General features: G+C 41.4%; 1 protein-coding gene and 1 long non-coding RNA gene across 2 annotated transcripts in view; both read right to left on the minus strand.

The window, feature by feature from the left end:
• The window catches only part of LOC124281614 (gamma-aminobutyric acid type B receptor subunit 2-like), a 139,635-nt gene that overhangs the window by 38,198 nt on the left and 86,516 nt on the right, over positions 1 to 14,921 (minus strand). The window contains exon 3 of the mRNA XM_046717548.1: positions 10,433 to 10,570. Within this exon, the coding sequence (XP_046573504.1) occupies positions 10,433 to 10,570 (138 nt within the window). The remainder of the gene's footprint in view (positions 1 to 10,432; positions 10,571 to 14,921) is intronic.
• LOC124281629 lies at positions 13,605 to 14,283 on the minus strand. The gene is made up of 2 exons (XR_006899948.1): positions 14,240 to 14,283; positions 13,605 to 13,933 (listed from the first exon to the last, which is right to left on the minus strand). It is a non-coding gene; the product is annotated as an uncharacterized LOC124281629 (long non-coding RNA).

Consider the following 14,921-nt stretch of genomic DNA (forward strand, 5'->3'; position numbering starts at 1 on the left):
GTGCCTATGTAACCCCCAAAGCAATATTAGCATAATTCCACTGCCGATGCGAAGTGTGTGTTTTAGTGATTCATTCATATATCGGTCGGTTGATTCGAAAAGCTCCATTGTGTAAGTCACGTTATTGGAATTTAAAAGCGTTCGATCGGCTTTTCTGCACCAATGCACACTTCCATGGAATGCGCTTAAGAGAAACGTATCTGGAACCTTTAACGTTAACATCCGGGTTCAAACAGATAAATAACATCATTCGATTCGCATTTGAGAAAATCTATCAAAAAAACCACGACGAATTCTCTTGACAGATTTATCCAACTGACTAATCTCAACACAGGTCCGGACCATTTCATTTTTTTAACACTCATGTGATGAATTGACCCGGTAACATGTTTTCTACTGATCAAGCTTGTGCCCGATTTCCATTGGTTTCCAGTGAGATTCGAGACGCCGGAGTTTCGACGTTGGCACTGTGGGTGACGTGGGATGCAAAAAAACACATCCTGCTTATAAAACGAAATACTATGGCTGGCCACTTCAACCAGTGAAACTAGTAATCAAGGGCACATTTGGCATACGAAAGGAACAAAGACATTAAAGGGACGGCTACAACAAGGTTCAGTCCTGAGATCCTGAACGTAGTTCTCTGAGAACGTCTACTTTGTATCTTCTGCTGTATGATCGATAGATGTATGCCATTTATATTGTTTTTGTTACATTCTTAAACATTAATTGGAAATTTATCATATCTATGTCACGCCTAAGCGCGTGAACTGGGAATGAGTGAAGAATGACTGGACAAACGATACACAATGGCTGCTTGGTAACCATGAACAGCGCATGCGTGTGATCTTCTGTACTCTTAGGGATCAGCTCAAAAGCCCAATATCCGATTAAAAAATTAATTCCTCAAGATGAAGTTGGAGATTAGATATCTGCACGTTTTCTGTCAGTCAAAACTGTGTTTAACGGGGACTCTCTTTGAGGATGTCAACAGCTGGAATGATACGGAAACACTCTCAGTGATTCTCTGGGCTCATTTTCATACCGAGTTGAAGAAGACAAGTTTGATCAAGATAATTTCTGGTCCAATAGAATTCCTCAGTTGGTGAAACTGAAAAAAAATCTGTCTCGAAATTAATCGAAAGCATTTAAATGACTGATCGTGAGATCTGGCGTTTTTCGTCAACTTGCAACTTTCAAGTTTTGGACATCAAGTAACAGATTACATTAGTGATCAAGGAGCGAAAAATGTCCGTTTAAAAGTTTTTGAGAGCATGTTTTTATGTGACTGTTCAACTTATTATATTGAATAAAGTGATTTTTATTACACGTACAGAGAAACCGTGAAACTTTCATCACGGAAAAGCTCATAATTCTCCAAAAGTTCAAAAACTCGAACTGTTCCGTGTATCTTAATTATACATCTCTAGTTATTGGGGTTGTAAATGTAACATTGAAAAGTTTTAAAAAGAAAATAATCAGTTAAAACGTTAGACACGGGTGACAGTTCGCGTCGATATCTGTGCAAGAATGTGACACTTTCCCTAGATGTCTTCATCGTGTAGTGAAATGGATTAAAACATGCACCACAGGATTGAAAGTTCAATTATAACTTTCAGACATGAAACCACGGTGGTCAGTGAAAGGGGCATATTCTATTCCAGGCTCTGAAGGTAAGACTAACGTCGCCGTTATTGGCCGTGATTGTTAATAAGGCGTCTCCTCTCCAGCACACTTTGACACTTACCAGCGAACTCGTTTCAGAAGGGGTAGACGATACATGTCGAGATTAAATATCTACAAATCACACAGAATCAAACAGCCTTTGATTGGGTTTGAAAGCACCGTGTTGCTTGCAGTGCATCGGGGATACAGTAATGGGATCAACACGCTTGAACAGCCGCCCAGACTGTCATCAAACAAATGTCTCGAGTAATCTTCATACGGTCGAGAATTACACAATATCGAGACTGATGAAGTGGGGGAATAAACTTGAAGTAATAGACATGGCATTTCATACTTTGACAATGACGTCAGAGGAACACGTAAACTGCCAGGCAAAAGAAAGAATCCACTTAAATAATTGGAATTGATCGAGAATTTCAAGCGTTATCAAAACGATACTGGGCTGACAACAGTTGTTGAAACACTGCATGCGTAAGTCCCAAAGAACAAGAATGGCACCGATATCAAATACATCCAAAACTATATTTTCGTTTATTTTATTTCGCCTTTATAAATGGCCTCATATATTCGTTTTATTGGGGGCGGTGAGGTAGCCTAGTGGTTAAGGCGTCCTCTCGTCACGCCGAAGACCCGGGTTCCATTCCCCACATGGGTACAATGTGTGAAGCCTACATGTCTCTACATGTGTGAAGCCTACATTGCTGGAATATTGTTAAAAGCAGCGTAAATCCATACACACTAACGTTTTGTTTTTTTTCTGTATATTTTCTGCACATTATTTGCAGTCATTCATGGCAGCGTTAGATGTGTGTTTGGGAACGGAGACCTGGTGGTCTGTGCCGGAACTTGCTCGATGGAGTTACGTGTCAATTCCGTGCCAGGATCTGATGATCGTAATGTTTAGGCATTGTTGGTTCTCAGAACAATTTTGTTATCCCAGACTTCACAAATGTGATAAACGACCACCCAGCCTCACTCAGTCAGTGACACATGGTGAGATGAAACTATGGAGAATAATAATTCGTATTTCAGTTTATGGTGTCAGCGACCGCCTCCGTGGTGTAGTGGTTAGAGCGTCCGCCCGGAGAGCGGAAGGTCGCGGGTTCGATCCCCGACTGCGTCATACCAAAAGACGTTAAGGTATGGTACTTGTTGGTCCCTGCCTAGCGCTCGGCATTAATGGGTACAACAAGGACTGGTCGGCTCGGAGTCAGTATAATGTGTCTGAGTGGGGTATTCATGCTTAACTGCGGCATGGTATCTCACTGGGCTAGCACTATAGAACCAGCTTAAGACTGGGCTAGTACAATCAGCCACACATACGCACGCATGCACGTCGACATGTGAGCGAAACATTTTTAAGTACGACGTTAAACCCCATTTCACCTCACCTCACTTATGGTGTCAGCTGATCTAACCACACACCCAGGTTACAGCCTGTCTCTGGTAGATCAGGGATCACAATTTAGTCTCGGAATTGAGTCAGCCGATCTTGCCACGTGTAGGGAACGACAAGCTTACGACTTGGGATACGACTGTGTACAAGAACGGTGCGTTCAAACAGTCATTGGGAAATTTGGAGTTAGACTTTTGAATTTGGAATGTTACACATGCAAGGAGGCGACAGGAAAGTCATATAACCTTACTCGGGGCGTTCGTCTATTGCGTGTCATCGTACATCGGCAATCTAAGACAATGCTCATTATATCAGTCACTGGATGTCTGATTCAGAATCGATTATAAACTGCGTCATACAACCGGCAATATGCTCAGTACAATATTCAACAACAAACAAACACTCTCCAAACTCGTTATGTCCCTCTCTCTGTGTTATATAGTCGAAAATCAGTTATCTTACAAAGTCGTCATTTCACAACGTCTTCTCGATGACGCAAGATTCCAGTAACTCCATATTCAACACAGAAGCAAGAAGCAGTAATCCAATTTCTGAAGAAATGTCAAAGAGTCCACTTTTCAACCCAGAAGAACCAGGTCTCTGTTTCACCTGCAACCCACTTCCAGTGACACGAGGGAGAGACAACTGATGTATACTGCAACATATGGACACCCTTGTCGCTTATTACTAAAACATACCATCATCATCTTGACACAGCTGGAGGCTTGACACCAAAGTGAGCCGTCTACCTTACCATTTCCGGAACCTCTGATGTCATTACCTGTGCACAGCTCGTCCCCACCAATGTCATGTTGCGGTATTGACTAAGCGGTGTCTCTGTCTCTGCGCCAAATGTAATAAACCTTGTCTAGCAAAATGTAATATGCTTACACTGCGGCCTTACATCTCCTCTTGCGGAGTAGCATCGTACAACTCCTGTATTACTTTGACAAGGCGGTGGACCACATGAAATAAGTTTGCTGACAGTTATCTTTTTATATTTTATTTATGGTTGCATCAGAAAAGATTGTTCTATCAAACGAGATCAATAAATATTATCGAAATCCCATTCTGAGATGATGTGAGAGGATGTGACACCATGTTTGTTATTAAACCATCCTCGTAGGTATAATGAAGAATGTTTATATCTGTTAAGGTCTATTGTCATGTTATCATCTACAAATAATGGTTAACAGAGTTGAACAAGGTTTGGATGCATACTTGTAGGACTGTGATATTCTCAGTAGTGAATATTGGCCTTGTTAAAAAGCTCACCATTAAATCTTTGAGAGATATAAAAGTAATCTTTCAGTTACTTCTTCCAAATAGGCAATTTTTCTTTGATAGGAGAAGCCGATTAATCATAAACAAATTTTACACAAGAACACGTACATGTAGCGCTTTACTTCACATATGAATCAAAGCTTATCCCCTTTCATCTAAATCGGATCGCCAAACTCAGCATATTGTGCATATACAGGGTAGTTACAAAGAATACCAACCTGCTGAACCAAGTGGTTTAATGTAAAGATGTACCGGCACTCTTTATGACGTCACGTCTAATACTGACACCACGGCTGCCTCAAACTACAGATGACTTCCTGGTTCACTTGATATGAGACTCCCAGGAGTTAGTATGACGTATAGCCAAACATAACCCCGGAGCTGTGTTTTTTTCTACAAATTAAGGAAACAGACCAGGGAACGCAAAACTATACCTTGTCGGTCTTGCTTCACAAAGCTACCTTATCCTTGTGACGACTCACAAAATAAGGACTGACTTCCGATGAACGATAAGATCGATTAAAGGTTACCGGTACTGAATTATGAGGAAGTTACTGTTATTTTATGCCAGGGTCAGCAATATACTGATGACGTCACAGAGACCAGTCAGTTGAAAGCAAACCAGATCCTGAATGCATAGAAAACAAGCACTGAGCTCCAACTACGTACACTCGATTACCATTTGGTAGTGAGTGAGTTGGGTACGTGGCCACTTTGATCATCATTCTATTTATATTACCGCGTGTGGAGGGAAGCTGGAAATGATGCCGGTTCTTAGATGTTTACCATGTTGGTGCTGACAAACTCGCAGCCATGACCAGGACAGTTCTAACGTGCGATCGTAGGATTCTGGCGTTCCAAAGGGACGTGACTCTCTACAGCGATCAATTTGTGTCTGCGATTTCCATTTATCCGAATAAGCAAACGGGCGAGGCTTGGAGCAGGCTGCTACGAATCATCGTATACTAATGTGACATTGTTTTCTCGAACATGGAAACTGTGTGTGTAGTGTTTGATGTATGACAGTTAAATTACCATTCACATATGTTTCACGGGACGGTCAGAATAACGGTCTCACGGGTAAATGATGTGCTATGTCTTTTGGACAACCACAGTTATGTAATACATTTATTTGTGTTACTATGATGCGTTATCAAGGATTATTTTCTATAAGCGTAAGTAATGTGGTCTCTTAACAACAAAGCCGGTATTCAAAGATGATTTCAGTAGTCATCACCTTTACCTCCCCTTTACTATAAGACCGCTTCCGTGGTGTAGTGGTTAGAGCGTCCGCCCGGAGTGCGGAAGGTCGCGGGTTCGATCCCCGACTGCGTCATACCAAAACACGTTAAAATATGGTACTTGTTGGTCCCTGCCTGGCGCTCGGCATTAATGGGTACATCAAGGACTGGTCGGCTTGGAGTCAGTATAATGTGTCTGAGTGGGGTATTCATGCGGCATGGTATCTCATTGGGCTAGCACTATAAAACCAGCTTAAGTCTGGGCTAGTACAAGCACCCGCACATACACATACACACGCATGCACGTCGTCATATGAGCGAAATATTCTCAAGCACGACGTTAAACCCAATTCCACCACCACCACCACCTTCACTATAACTCTACATTCAGGTAAGTTATTAGCAATCACAATGACATCATCAGCTGTTTGCACGGTTGTTCTCTGTATTACCCCTGTTGCGAAGCACTACCTTAACACCTCTGGTCAGTGTAAATGGCACGGCTCCATGACGGCTGACTTTGTGTGCTGCTGATTAGGTGCCTAACTCTGAGGCACGATCCCGAATGGGCCTCAACCCAGCAAAAGTTCTAGAATCTGTACTTTACTGAGAAAGTGTAATCTCAAACATACCATGTGTTACATTTGACTACGTCCTAAATAGCATTGTGAATTCAAAATCTAACTTGATCTCAAGTTTCCCGTTTACACAACTCCCTGATATACTTTTCTTTTAGTTCATTTTTCTTAACGGACACAATTAACACTTGTATAGACAATGCCATACTACCTAACACCGTGGGGTCGAAGTTGAAGGGACCTACGTAACTTTTTCGTGTTCGACACAACAGAGGTTTTCTGAGTTTACTTCGAGACAAACGTAAGTTCGACATAAGTGTGTTTGACTACACTTGAACATGAATATCCACATCATGTCAACATTAGCGTATTTATTTCCGGAAATGGTTTTACGCCGCTTTCAGCAATATTCCAGCAATATCAAGGCGGGGGACACCAGAAATGGGCTTCACGCATTGTACCCACGGACATGACAACTGTCAAATTCAACGAATATAAAAACTCAAGCTGCAAAAACTATATTATACACACAATTGGGGTCGTTCAAAGATGATCTTGCGTAATTCAGTACCGGGATTTGTCATTAGTGAGTGAGTTTACATTCACGCCGCTTTTAGCAATATTCCAGCAATATCACGGCGATTGTACCATGTGCGGAATCGAACCCAGGTCTTCGGCGTGACGAGCGACGCTTTAACCACTGGGCTGCCCCCACCGCCCCGAATTTCGTATGAGGCATGCTCTATTGGACACCCTGGTTCTCAGTGAAACTGGTCCCTGAGGCTGAGGGAGGTAGTGGAAAGTATCTACTTGACTCACGAGGACCTCTCGCGACCTACTGTCAACGGCCAATTATTTTCTCCTCCACAACAGTCTCAAGACGGAGTGATTGTTGCAAAGCCAATAGCAATGCTGATTCCTTGTCAGGATTGAAATTAAAGATTGAGTGTTGAAAGGAAATCGACAACACACATCAGGGGGAGCGTGTCTACCTAACGCTTTCAATCTAATTAGTTTGGATTTGCCTTTACGCAATCATTGTTTGGTACAACCAAATGACAGCTCTGAAATTTCATTACTTGTATTTCTTCACAGACTTTAAACGAGGAATGTCTCGACTTGGTTTTGTAGCATTAAGTATTGTAAGTGTTGTACGTTTGTTGCCGCCATTCTCTGCTTGAACAACACAGTGTGATAGGTTTGTGCAGTGGAGTAGTGAGTTTGTTTGCTTTTTGAAGTTTGTTTTTCTTGCAGTTATGTCACGCCGTAGTCTTAAGTCAGGATGGAATTCCGAAGTGAGGCAAGTCTTAGACGGTTACACGTCGGAGAAACCAACTATCAGGGTTGACAGACCAAAGGTTCCAACCGTTATGAATCTGTCATTCAAACCTACGTTACAACGGTTACAAATGCATATTCAACTCAGTGCCAGTGAATGTTGTCGCCTGAACCGATTTGGTATTACTAGGAACAAGGTATCTGTATAATTAGGAGTACAATATGTATTTTATTTAATATTATTTTGTAGGTATATACCATTTCCATCCGGTATCCTCCAGTTTCGTCCAGCATATACGTGTCAGTTCCATAATGTTTCATTTCATTTCATTGGCCGTTGTTTAACGCCGCACTCAGCAATAATCCAGCTATATGGCGACGGTCTGTAAATAATCGAATCTGGACCAGACAATCCAGTGATCAACATCATGAGCATCGATCTACACAATAGGGATACGATGACACGTGTGAACGAATCAGCCATCCTGACCACCCGATCAAATCGTTGCCTCTTAATAGAACCAGCATGTGTTGCTGAAGACCAATTATAACCCGGATCTTCACGGGTAGTTCACTTAGGTATCTATATATTTAAATATGTGCATGCTCCCACATGGAGACGTTCTGGCGTCTATCGGTTCTATAAAGTGGTCTGTCAAGCGTCTGTCAAGCGAGAACATCTTTAGTTGCATCAGGCATCTGTCATTTCCATCATGTACACCAACTTCCGAGAGTCGATCTGTTCCATCAGGCGTCTGCAAGTTCCATGGGTGCCTGTCAGTTTCACCAGTTCCATCATTTGTGATTTTCATTCTATATGTCATTGTGTGACTTCCATCGAATGTCTGTCAGTTCCATCAGGCGTCAGTCCTTACCACAGGTTACAATGAGCTTCCACAAGGCGGCGTTCTAGAAGTGTGTAACGTCGCAATAACCAGTGTTTAGGATTGTTTTGTTGTTTAACGCGGAAGTTAGCAATGTTCCGCGGTAGTGGGTGAATAATTGAGTCTGGATCGGACAGTGTTTTACATCATGAGGATCTATCTACAGAAACCAGATATGATGACATACATCAACCAAGATCTTTACCATAACATCTGGTTAGTCACCAAATTTTAATGAGTGAGTGAGTGAGTTTAGTTTTACGCCGCTTTTAGCAATATTCCAGCAATATCACGGCGAGGGACACCAGAAATGGGCTTCACACATAGTACCCATGTAGGGAATCGAACCCGGGTCTTCGGCGTGACGAGCGAACGCTTTAACCACTAGGCTACCCCACCGCCCCCCTCCAAACCTTAATGAATTCAGAACCATATCTGTATCATCTGTATCTGAGGAATATATTTGAGCACAGCAATATTCATTTAAATCTCACCTTGATTCAACTTTTCGATTATATATGTGCTTGGTGCAAACAACATTTCAGAGATATTTCTTTGACGCATCGTTCCGTCATTAAAATGACTATTTTCTGTTACTAATACATCTATACGATTACAGTTCCTTTTTCCTTAAGTATGCATTGGTCTCAGAAAGCTCCAAGGCAATCAATATGAAAGTAGTCATTTCGTTCTACTTGTATCATTATAATGGCACCTCCGCTCAGAGGCAATCTCGAATGCAAAATTACAGTCTTATCACTGAGCCGTTGGTAAAACGATGGATTTTTTACACAACCACTGAACATTTGGGAGCCTCTGTAATTATCGTGGAAAGGAGATTTTAGTTGTTGTCGATTCCAGCTGTGCCATAATTTGTACAAATGAGTACCCCGTAATTTATAACGCATTATAAGTGGACTCCGACAACAACGATCTCACGATACCAGTCATGGGTATCCTTAAGAACAATTGCGATAATATTTAATCAGGTTATTGAAACAAATACTAGTGACTGCTGCTCCTGAGTTTGAACCCATAGTAAACTACGGGAACAACGCAGATTATAATTACAGATATATGATAGACCAAACTATATTACTCAAACTTTATTTCCTACTGAAGAGGCCACAGGCCTATAGTACATAAAGCATACATACATATATAATCGCCCGAGTAGTAACTTTTTACGTTTTTTCAAAAATAATTTTATTTTTCTTTCTTTGTAATGTTGCATAGAATATAAACATTGATAAATTCTGAAGTATTAAAATGTGTGTACTTGTTAGTAATGATATAAATTTAATAACGTTTGGATATCTATAAAAAATGATTTGGTTAAATATTTTCATCTAAGATCTGAGTACAGTAGACAAACAAGAAGGAAATGGTACTCATCCTCAACAGTATTTAAATCACATAGTTGGCATAGTCTCTCTGGATATATTAGTAACGCGTCCAGTTTCTATAAATAAATCAGCAGATGAACATCAAAACGTGATAATGCAACTGGGAACTTCTTTACTCAGTCACTGTTATCTGAGAGAGGTACCACTCCAAACTTATTTGCGCTTTAAAATGTTTGTAATATAAACATTTGTTTGATAGAGTCAGCGATTCAAACCATAGACCGAACCAAAATGTAATCCCGATGTGTACATCATAAGTATATATTATTTCTTTGAGGTTCACGTGACTTTCGGTTTTTAGTTGTTAATGATACATTACAATATCCGAATTCATTTACCCGATGTGATGGTGTTGCCGTTGTGTAAACATGTGTGTGTCTTTACTGTTTTGTGTGAATACATGACACGTTTGTATGGATAACAACTTCTTTTTATTCTTTATTCCACGTTTCAGAGCTAATTCCTGATCTTTCATCATTATTGTTATCGTTGTACAATCTCCTACCTTGCGTTGTGTAAACATGTTTTATCTATAAGTATTCACTCTGTGCACTCAGCATTCAGCAGGAAAGAGCAAGAATTAGCTCTGAAACGTCGTGTAAAGAATGAAAAAGTTGTTATCCATAAAGACGTGTCATGTATTCATGCTCGTTTTGTGTGAGACTTTCATTATACTTACAAGAATGAGATTCCAGTAAGGCACTATTTCGGCTAGTATCTTAGTGACCTCAGTGCAGGCGCTCCCCATAACCATTGTCATCTTCGGCTTCCGGTATATCAGGTCATAGAAGGCATCAGTTCCAATACCGGGGTCACACTGGAACAATAGGAAACATTCAGTGGCGCATACAGAACATCGCAAAGAAACGTTGGATCAGGTAATCATGAATAGAAGCACCCTTCGCCAGTTTTTTAAAAAATGGTAGAAAATATGGAAAATAAGTCTTAATATCTGATTTGATAAACTGTTTTCATTAAATTCAGTTTATGTAAATATTCATCACGTCATTTAAACAGTCATATAATTGTATTTTTCAAGTGTCCCTAGGTACAGCAGCTCACTTCAAGTATTCCTAAATAGCAAGGGTACGCTCCACAAATCTCAGTTTGTTACGCTGAAGACGCGGGTTCGATTCCCCAGATGAGTACAATCTGTGAAGCCCATTTCAAGTGTCCCCAGCCGTGATATTGCTGGAATATTGCTAAAATCAGCGTAAAACCAAACTCACACACTCACTCACTCAAAGAATGAGTCTAACCAAAGTCTATTTACACCATGACAAGGCTTGAGGGTGTCACCAAAGTGTCGAATGTTTTCGACAAGCGACAACTTTGAGTCTGTATCCTTAGTAAGCTGACACGCTGTACCGCACCGAAATATTGTTGAAGTATGGGTTTTATTTTGCCTTCCAAATATTTATACATTTTAAAGTCATATAGGTGATTGGTAGGGCCGTCTACAACGCTATAACTAAATCATCGTTTGGTTATATAACCACTAACAACCAGAGTTCCAAACGCAAATTGCTTCCAATCATTCGGCACATGTTGTGATCACAAAATGCACCCATTCTTCAAAAAAGCTGTATCCTCGCTGTACAAATATAACACGTATACGGATGATGAAGGATTCATTGTAAACATATAATTGGTGACACTTTCTTCGGCAGCCCGTTGAAAACACCATAAAAGCATATTCAAAGTAACATTTCCGGCCATCAAACTTCATACGACTTTCCTGAAACCTATAACGAGAACATCAGTAAACATGTTTTCATGATCAACAAAACTTGGAAATTGCAGACAAATGGGAGCTCAAATCTTGTTTGCCATAATACATCAACTTTGTGTAATATGAACTGATGTGAGCAGCAAAGGACAACACTGAACACGTTTTTGTGTTCTGATTGTGCTGGCCGTGTGGCGGAATCACAAAGCCAATCATCTGCAGGGGAGCGCCTCGTGATGAATTGGCGTGTTTATCTGAGGAGAAAATCTGTCTTGTCCGATAAATGGGAAGTTAAAACTTTAATCAACCATAGTTTGAACAATTTTTAAATACTTATTTATTGATATTGCACGATGGGTTGTAATCAATCTCAGGACACATTTGAGATGAACCGTCCTCACATGGGTAAAATTCTTGGACTTCTTGAAAAACTTTGACTTTAAAACTCCGGATCTTACGACATAAACACTTAAAGTATGAACGCGAGATATTAAAAGACTGTTCAGTTATAAGAAATGCTGAAGTTTGAATAGAGATATTTTAGCGGAAACAGTGTTAATCCTGAATCCCAGTGCTTGATGTTAGGAGTATAAATTCTTTAATTGCAAGTTGTTGTTGTTGTACGTTCGAAATCTGCTTATTAAACATATTGCCAAACAGAAAACCATTTGTTTTAAAAAGTCATTATGCTGATATCATGTCTTGCCTATTTCGTTATAACGAAATAGTTCTTGAAATGCAGGACTGTGGCCAAGTGGTTAAAGTGTTCGCTCGTCACGTCGAAGACCCTGGTTCGATTCCCTACGTGGGTGCAACGTGTGACGCCCATTTCTGGTGTCCACGCCGTGATATTGCCGAAATATTGCTAAAACGGCGTAAAATCATACTCACTCACTCTTCTGAAATGCTTCTTGCTATATAAATCCAGATATGGCCAGGTAAGGAGAATTATTCTTGAGGTAGCTAAATCACGCCATCTATCCCTCAAACATCCATTGCAACAACGACCTTGACCAACGGTCGTGAAAATCCGGGTTTTAGAATTGGTCTTCAGAACCCATGCGTAGCGTAAGCTTGAGGCGACTAACGGGATCGACTTGGTTGAAACATGTCATCGTATCCCAATTGCGTAGATGTTGATCACTGGATTGTCTGGTCCAGACTCGATTATTTACAGATCGCCGCCACGAAGCTGGAATATTGCTGAGTGCGGTAGACAAACAAACAAGACATGGACCAACTGAGGTGAGGTGAGGTGAGGTGAGGTGAGGTGAAATTCGGTTTAACCTCGTGCTTGAGAATATTTCGCTCATATGACGACGTGCATGCGTGTGTATGTGTATGTGCGGCTGCTTGTACTAGCCCAGACTTAACCTGGTTTTATAGTGCTAGCCCCCTGAGATACCATGCCGCAGTGAACCATGAATACCCCACTCAGACACATAATACTGACTCCGAGCCGACCAGTCCTTGTTGTACCCATTAATGTTGGACCAACTGAATGAGTGTTCCTTTAACCCAGGTAAGAGGCGACTAACTGGATCAGGTGGTCAGGATCGCTGACTTGGTTGAAACATGTCATCGGTTCCCGATTGCGCAGATCGATGCTCATGCTGTTGATCACTGGATTGTCTGGTCCAGACTCGATCATTTACAGACCGCTGCCATATAGCTGGAATATTGCTGAGTGCGACGTTAAACTAAACTCACTCACTCCTTTAAGCCACATGATATGTTCCTGCCACATTTCCACTACGTGTCCATTATCGAATCTGGGCCATGCCATCTAGTGGTTGATATCATGCGCGACGATCCACGCCGTCGGTGTCCATGTACAACCAGTCTGGTCAAACGTGTGACTATTTGAACACTTTACACGTTTGAGGGGCTAATTGGTGCTTGTTCTGACCCGGCATTCCCTATTGGGTGGTCCAAGGGATAAACGTTGCCCCTGCGTGTAGATAGAGTAGATACACTTCCAAAGGCAATCGATCGTAAATGCCGCGAGTAAAATAATTGCGAGCCGCTATTCCTTATCACAAAGACCGCATCGCCATTACACAAGGTATCTGTCCGTCCACACAAGGGGTTCACCACAAATACGAAAACCTCGGCACGAAGAACCATTCCAATCGAATTTATTTGCCAAATGTATTACAAGCGTTCCCTTGACGTGAGTGCTTGACGACTGATGTGATTAGTTCAGTGTTTCTTCTTGCAACGCCCAGGAGCTAACCTAACACTTGCTTGTTCAGAAATTATACGACTTTTGTCTTGACCAGTTCAAACACAAGCGAAAATGGAGCCCCTAGCTGTGCCCGTCACGTGACGTCATTTCACTAGTTTGAAAACTGCAATGATTAATCTATTTCGGCGTCTGGGATTATGTGGATGTTTTCTGTGTGATGTTGGTCTCGAAGGTATACGTGGTCTTCGAAACGATAAAGGACACTGCAAAGACAACTTAGGGTAATGTCTTTTGGGTGCTAAACTGGACAGGAAACTTTGCGAAAGAAGATTGACTTGAAATGTTTATTGGGGGAAAAATACAGTCAGAATAACGATCGCTGTGTTCTGGCATACAATATGGTTGTTAAGCATTTCAAAATGAAAGGTTTAAAGATATTAGAATTCAATTTGGTATTTGATGAGTAAGGGAGGCAGACAAGGAACCTCATATGACGTTATATTACAAGGGTTATGATTGTGCAATAAATTGATACAAACTGTAGAACGACAAACTCATGCACGACTCACCAGTGTTGCAGTTCTTGCGTCACGCTAAGATCATGCACGCCTAGGAGCTCACCTGGTTTGCAGTGTTAGTGCCACGAAAAGCTCGTGCACGACAAGGAACTCACCTAATTTGCAGTGTTAACTTACAGTGCCACGAAAAGCTCGTGGACAACAAGGACCTCGCCTAGTTTTTCAGTGTTAGTACCACGAAAAGGTCGTGCACGACAAGGAGCTCACCTTGTTTGCTGTGTTCGTGCCACACTTGACAGTGTATCTATATCACACACAAATAATGACATTGCTTTTAAGAAACACCGGTAAGTACACAACATGTGCCTCAAGTTCGCGCTACTCTTTAAGCTCGTGCACGACATGGGTATCGCCTGTATTTTGTGCTGACTGATGTTTAAGCATGTTGTGTGTGAAAAGAGTTGCCCTATGTAACTGCATGTGACCTTTAATCAATCTTCCGAAAGCTAAAACTGTCATGACCACCAGCAAATATAGACACTTACTTTGGCCGGTTAGTTTTACGCCGTTTTTAGCAATATTCCATCAATATCGCGGCGGGGGAGACCAGAGACATGTAGGCTTCACACATTGTACCCATGTGGGGAATCGAACTCAGGTCTTCGGCGTGACGAACTAACGCTTTGACCACTAGGCTTTCCCACCGCGCCTATGGGACTAAGTACATTTCAGC

Source organism: Haliotis rubra, unplaced genomic scaffold (genome assembly GCF_003918875.1).
Source record: "Haliotis rubra isolate DU_JTF1 unplaced genomic scaffold, ASM391887v1 Scf286, whole genome shotgun sequence".
Classification (NCBI taxonomy): domain Eukaryota; kingdom Metazoa; phylum Mollusca; class Gastropoda; order Lepetellida; family Haliotidae; genus Haliotis; species Haliotis rubra.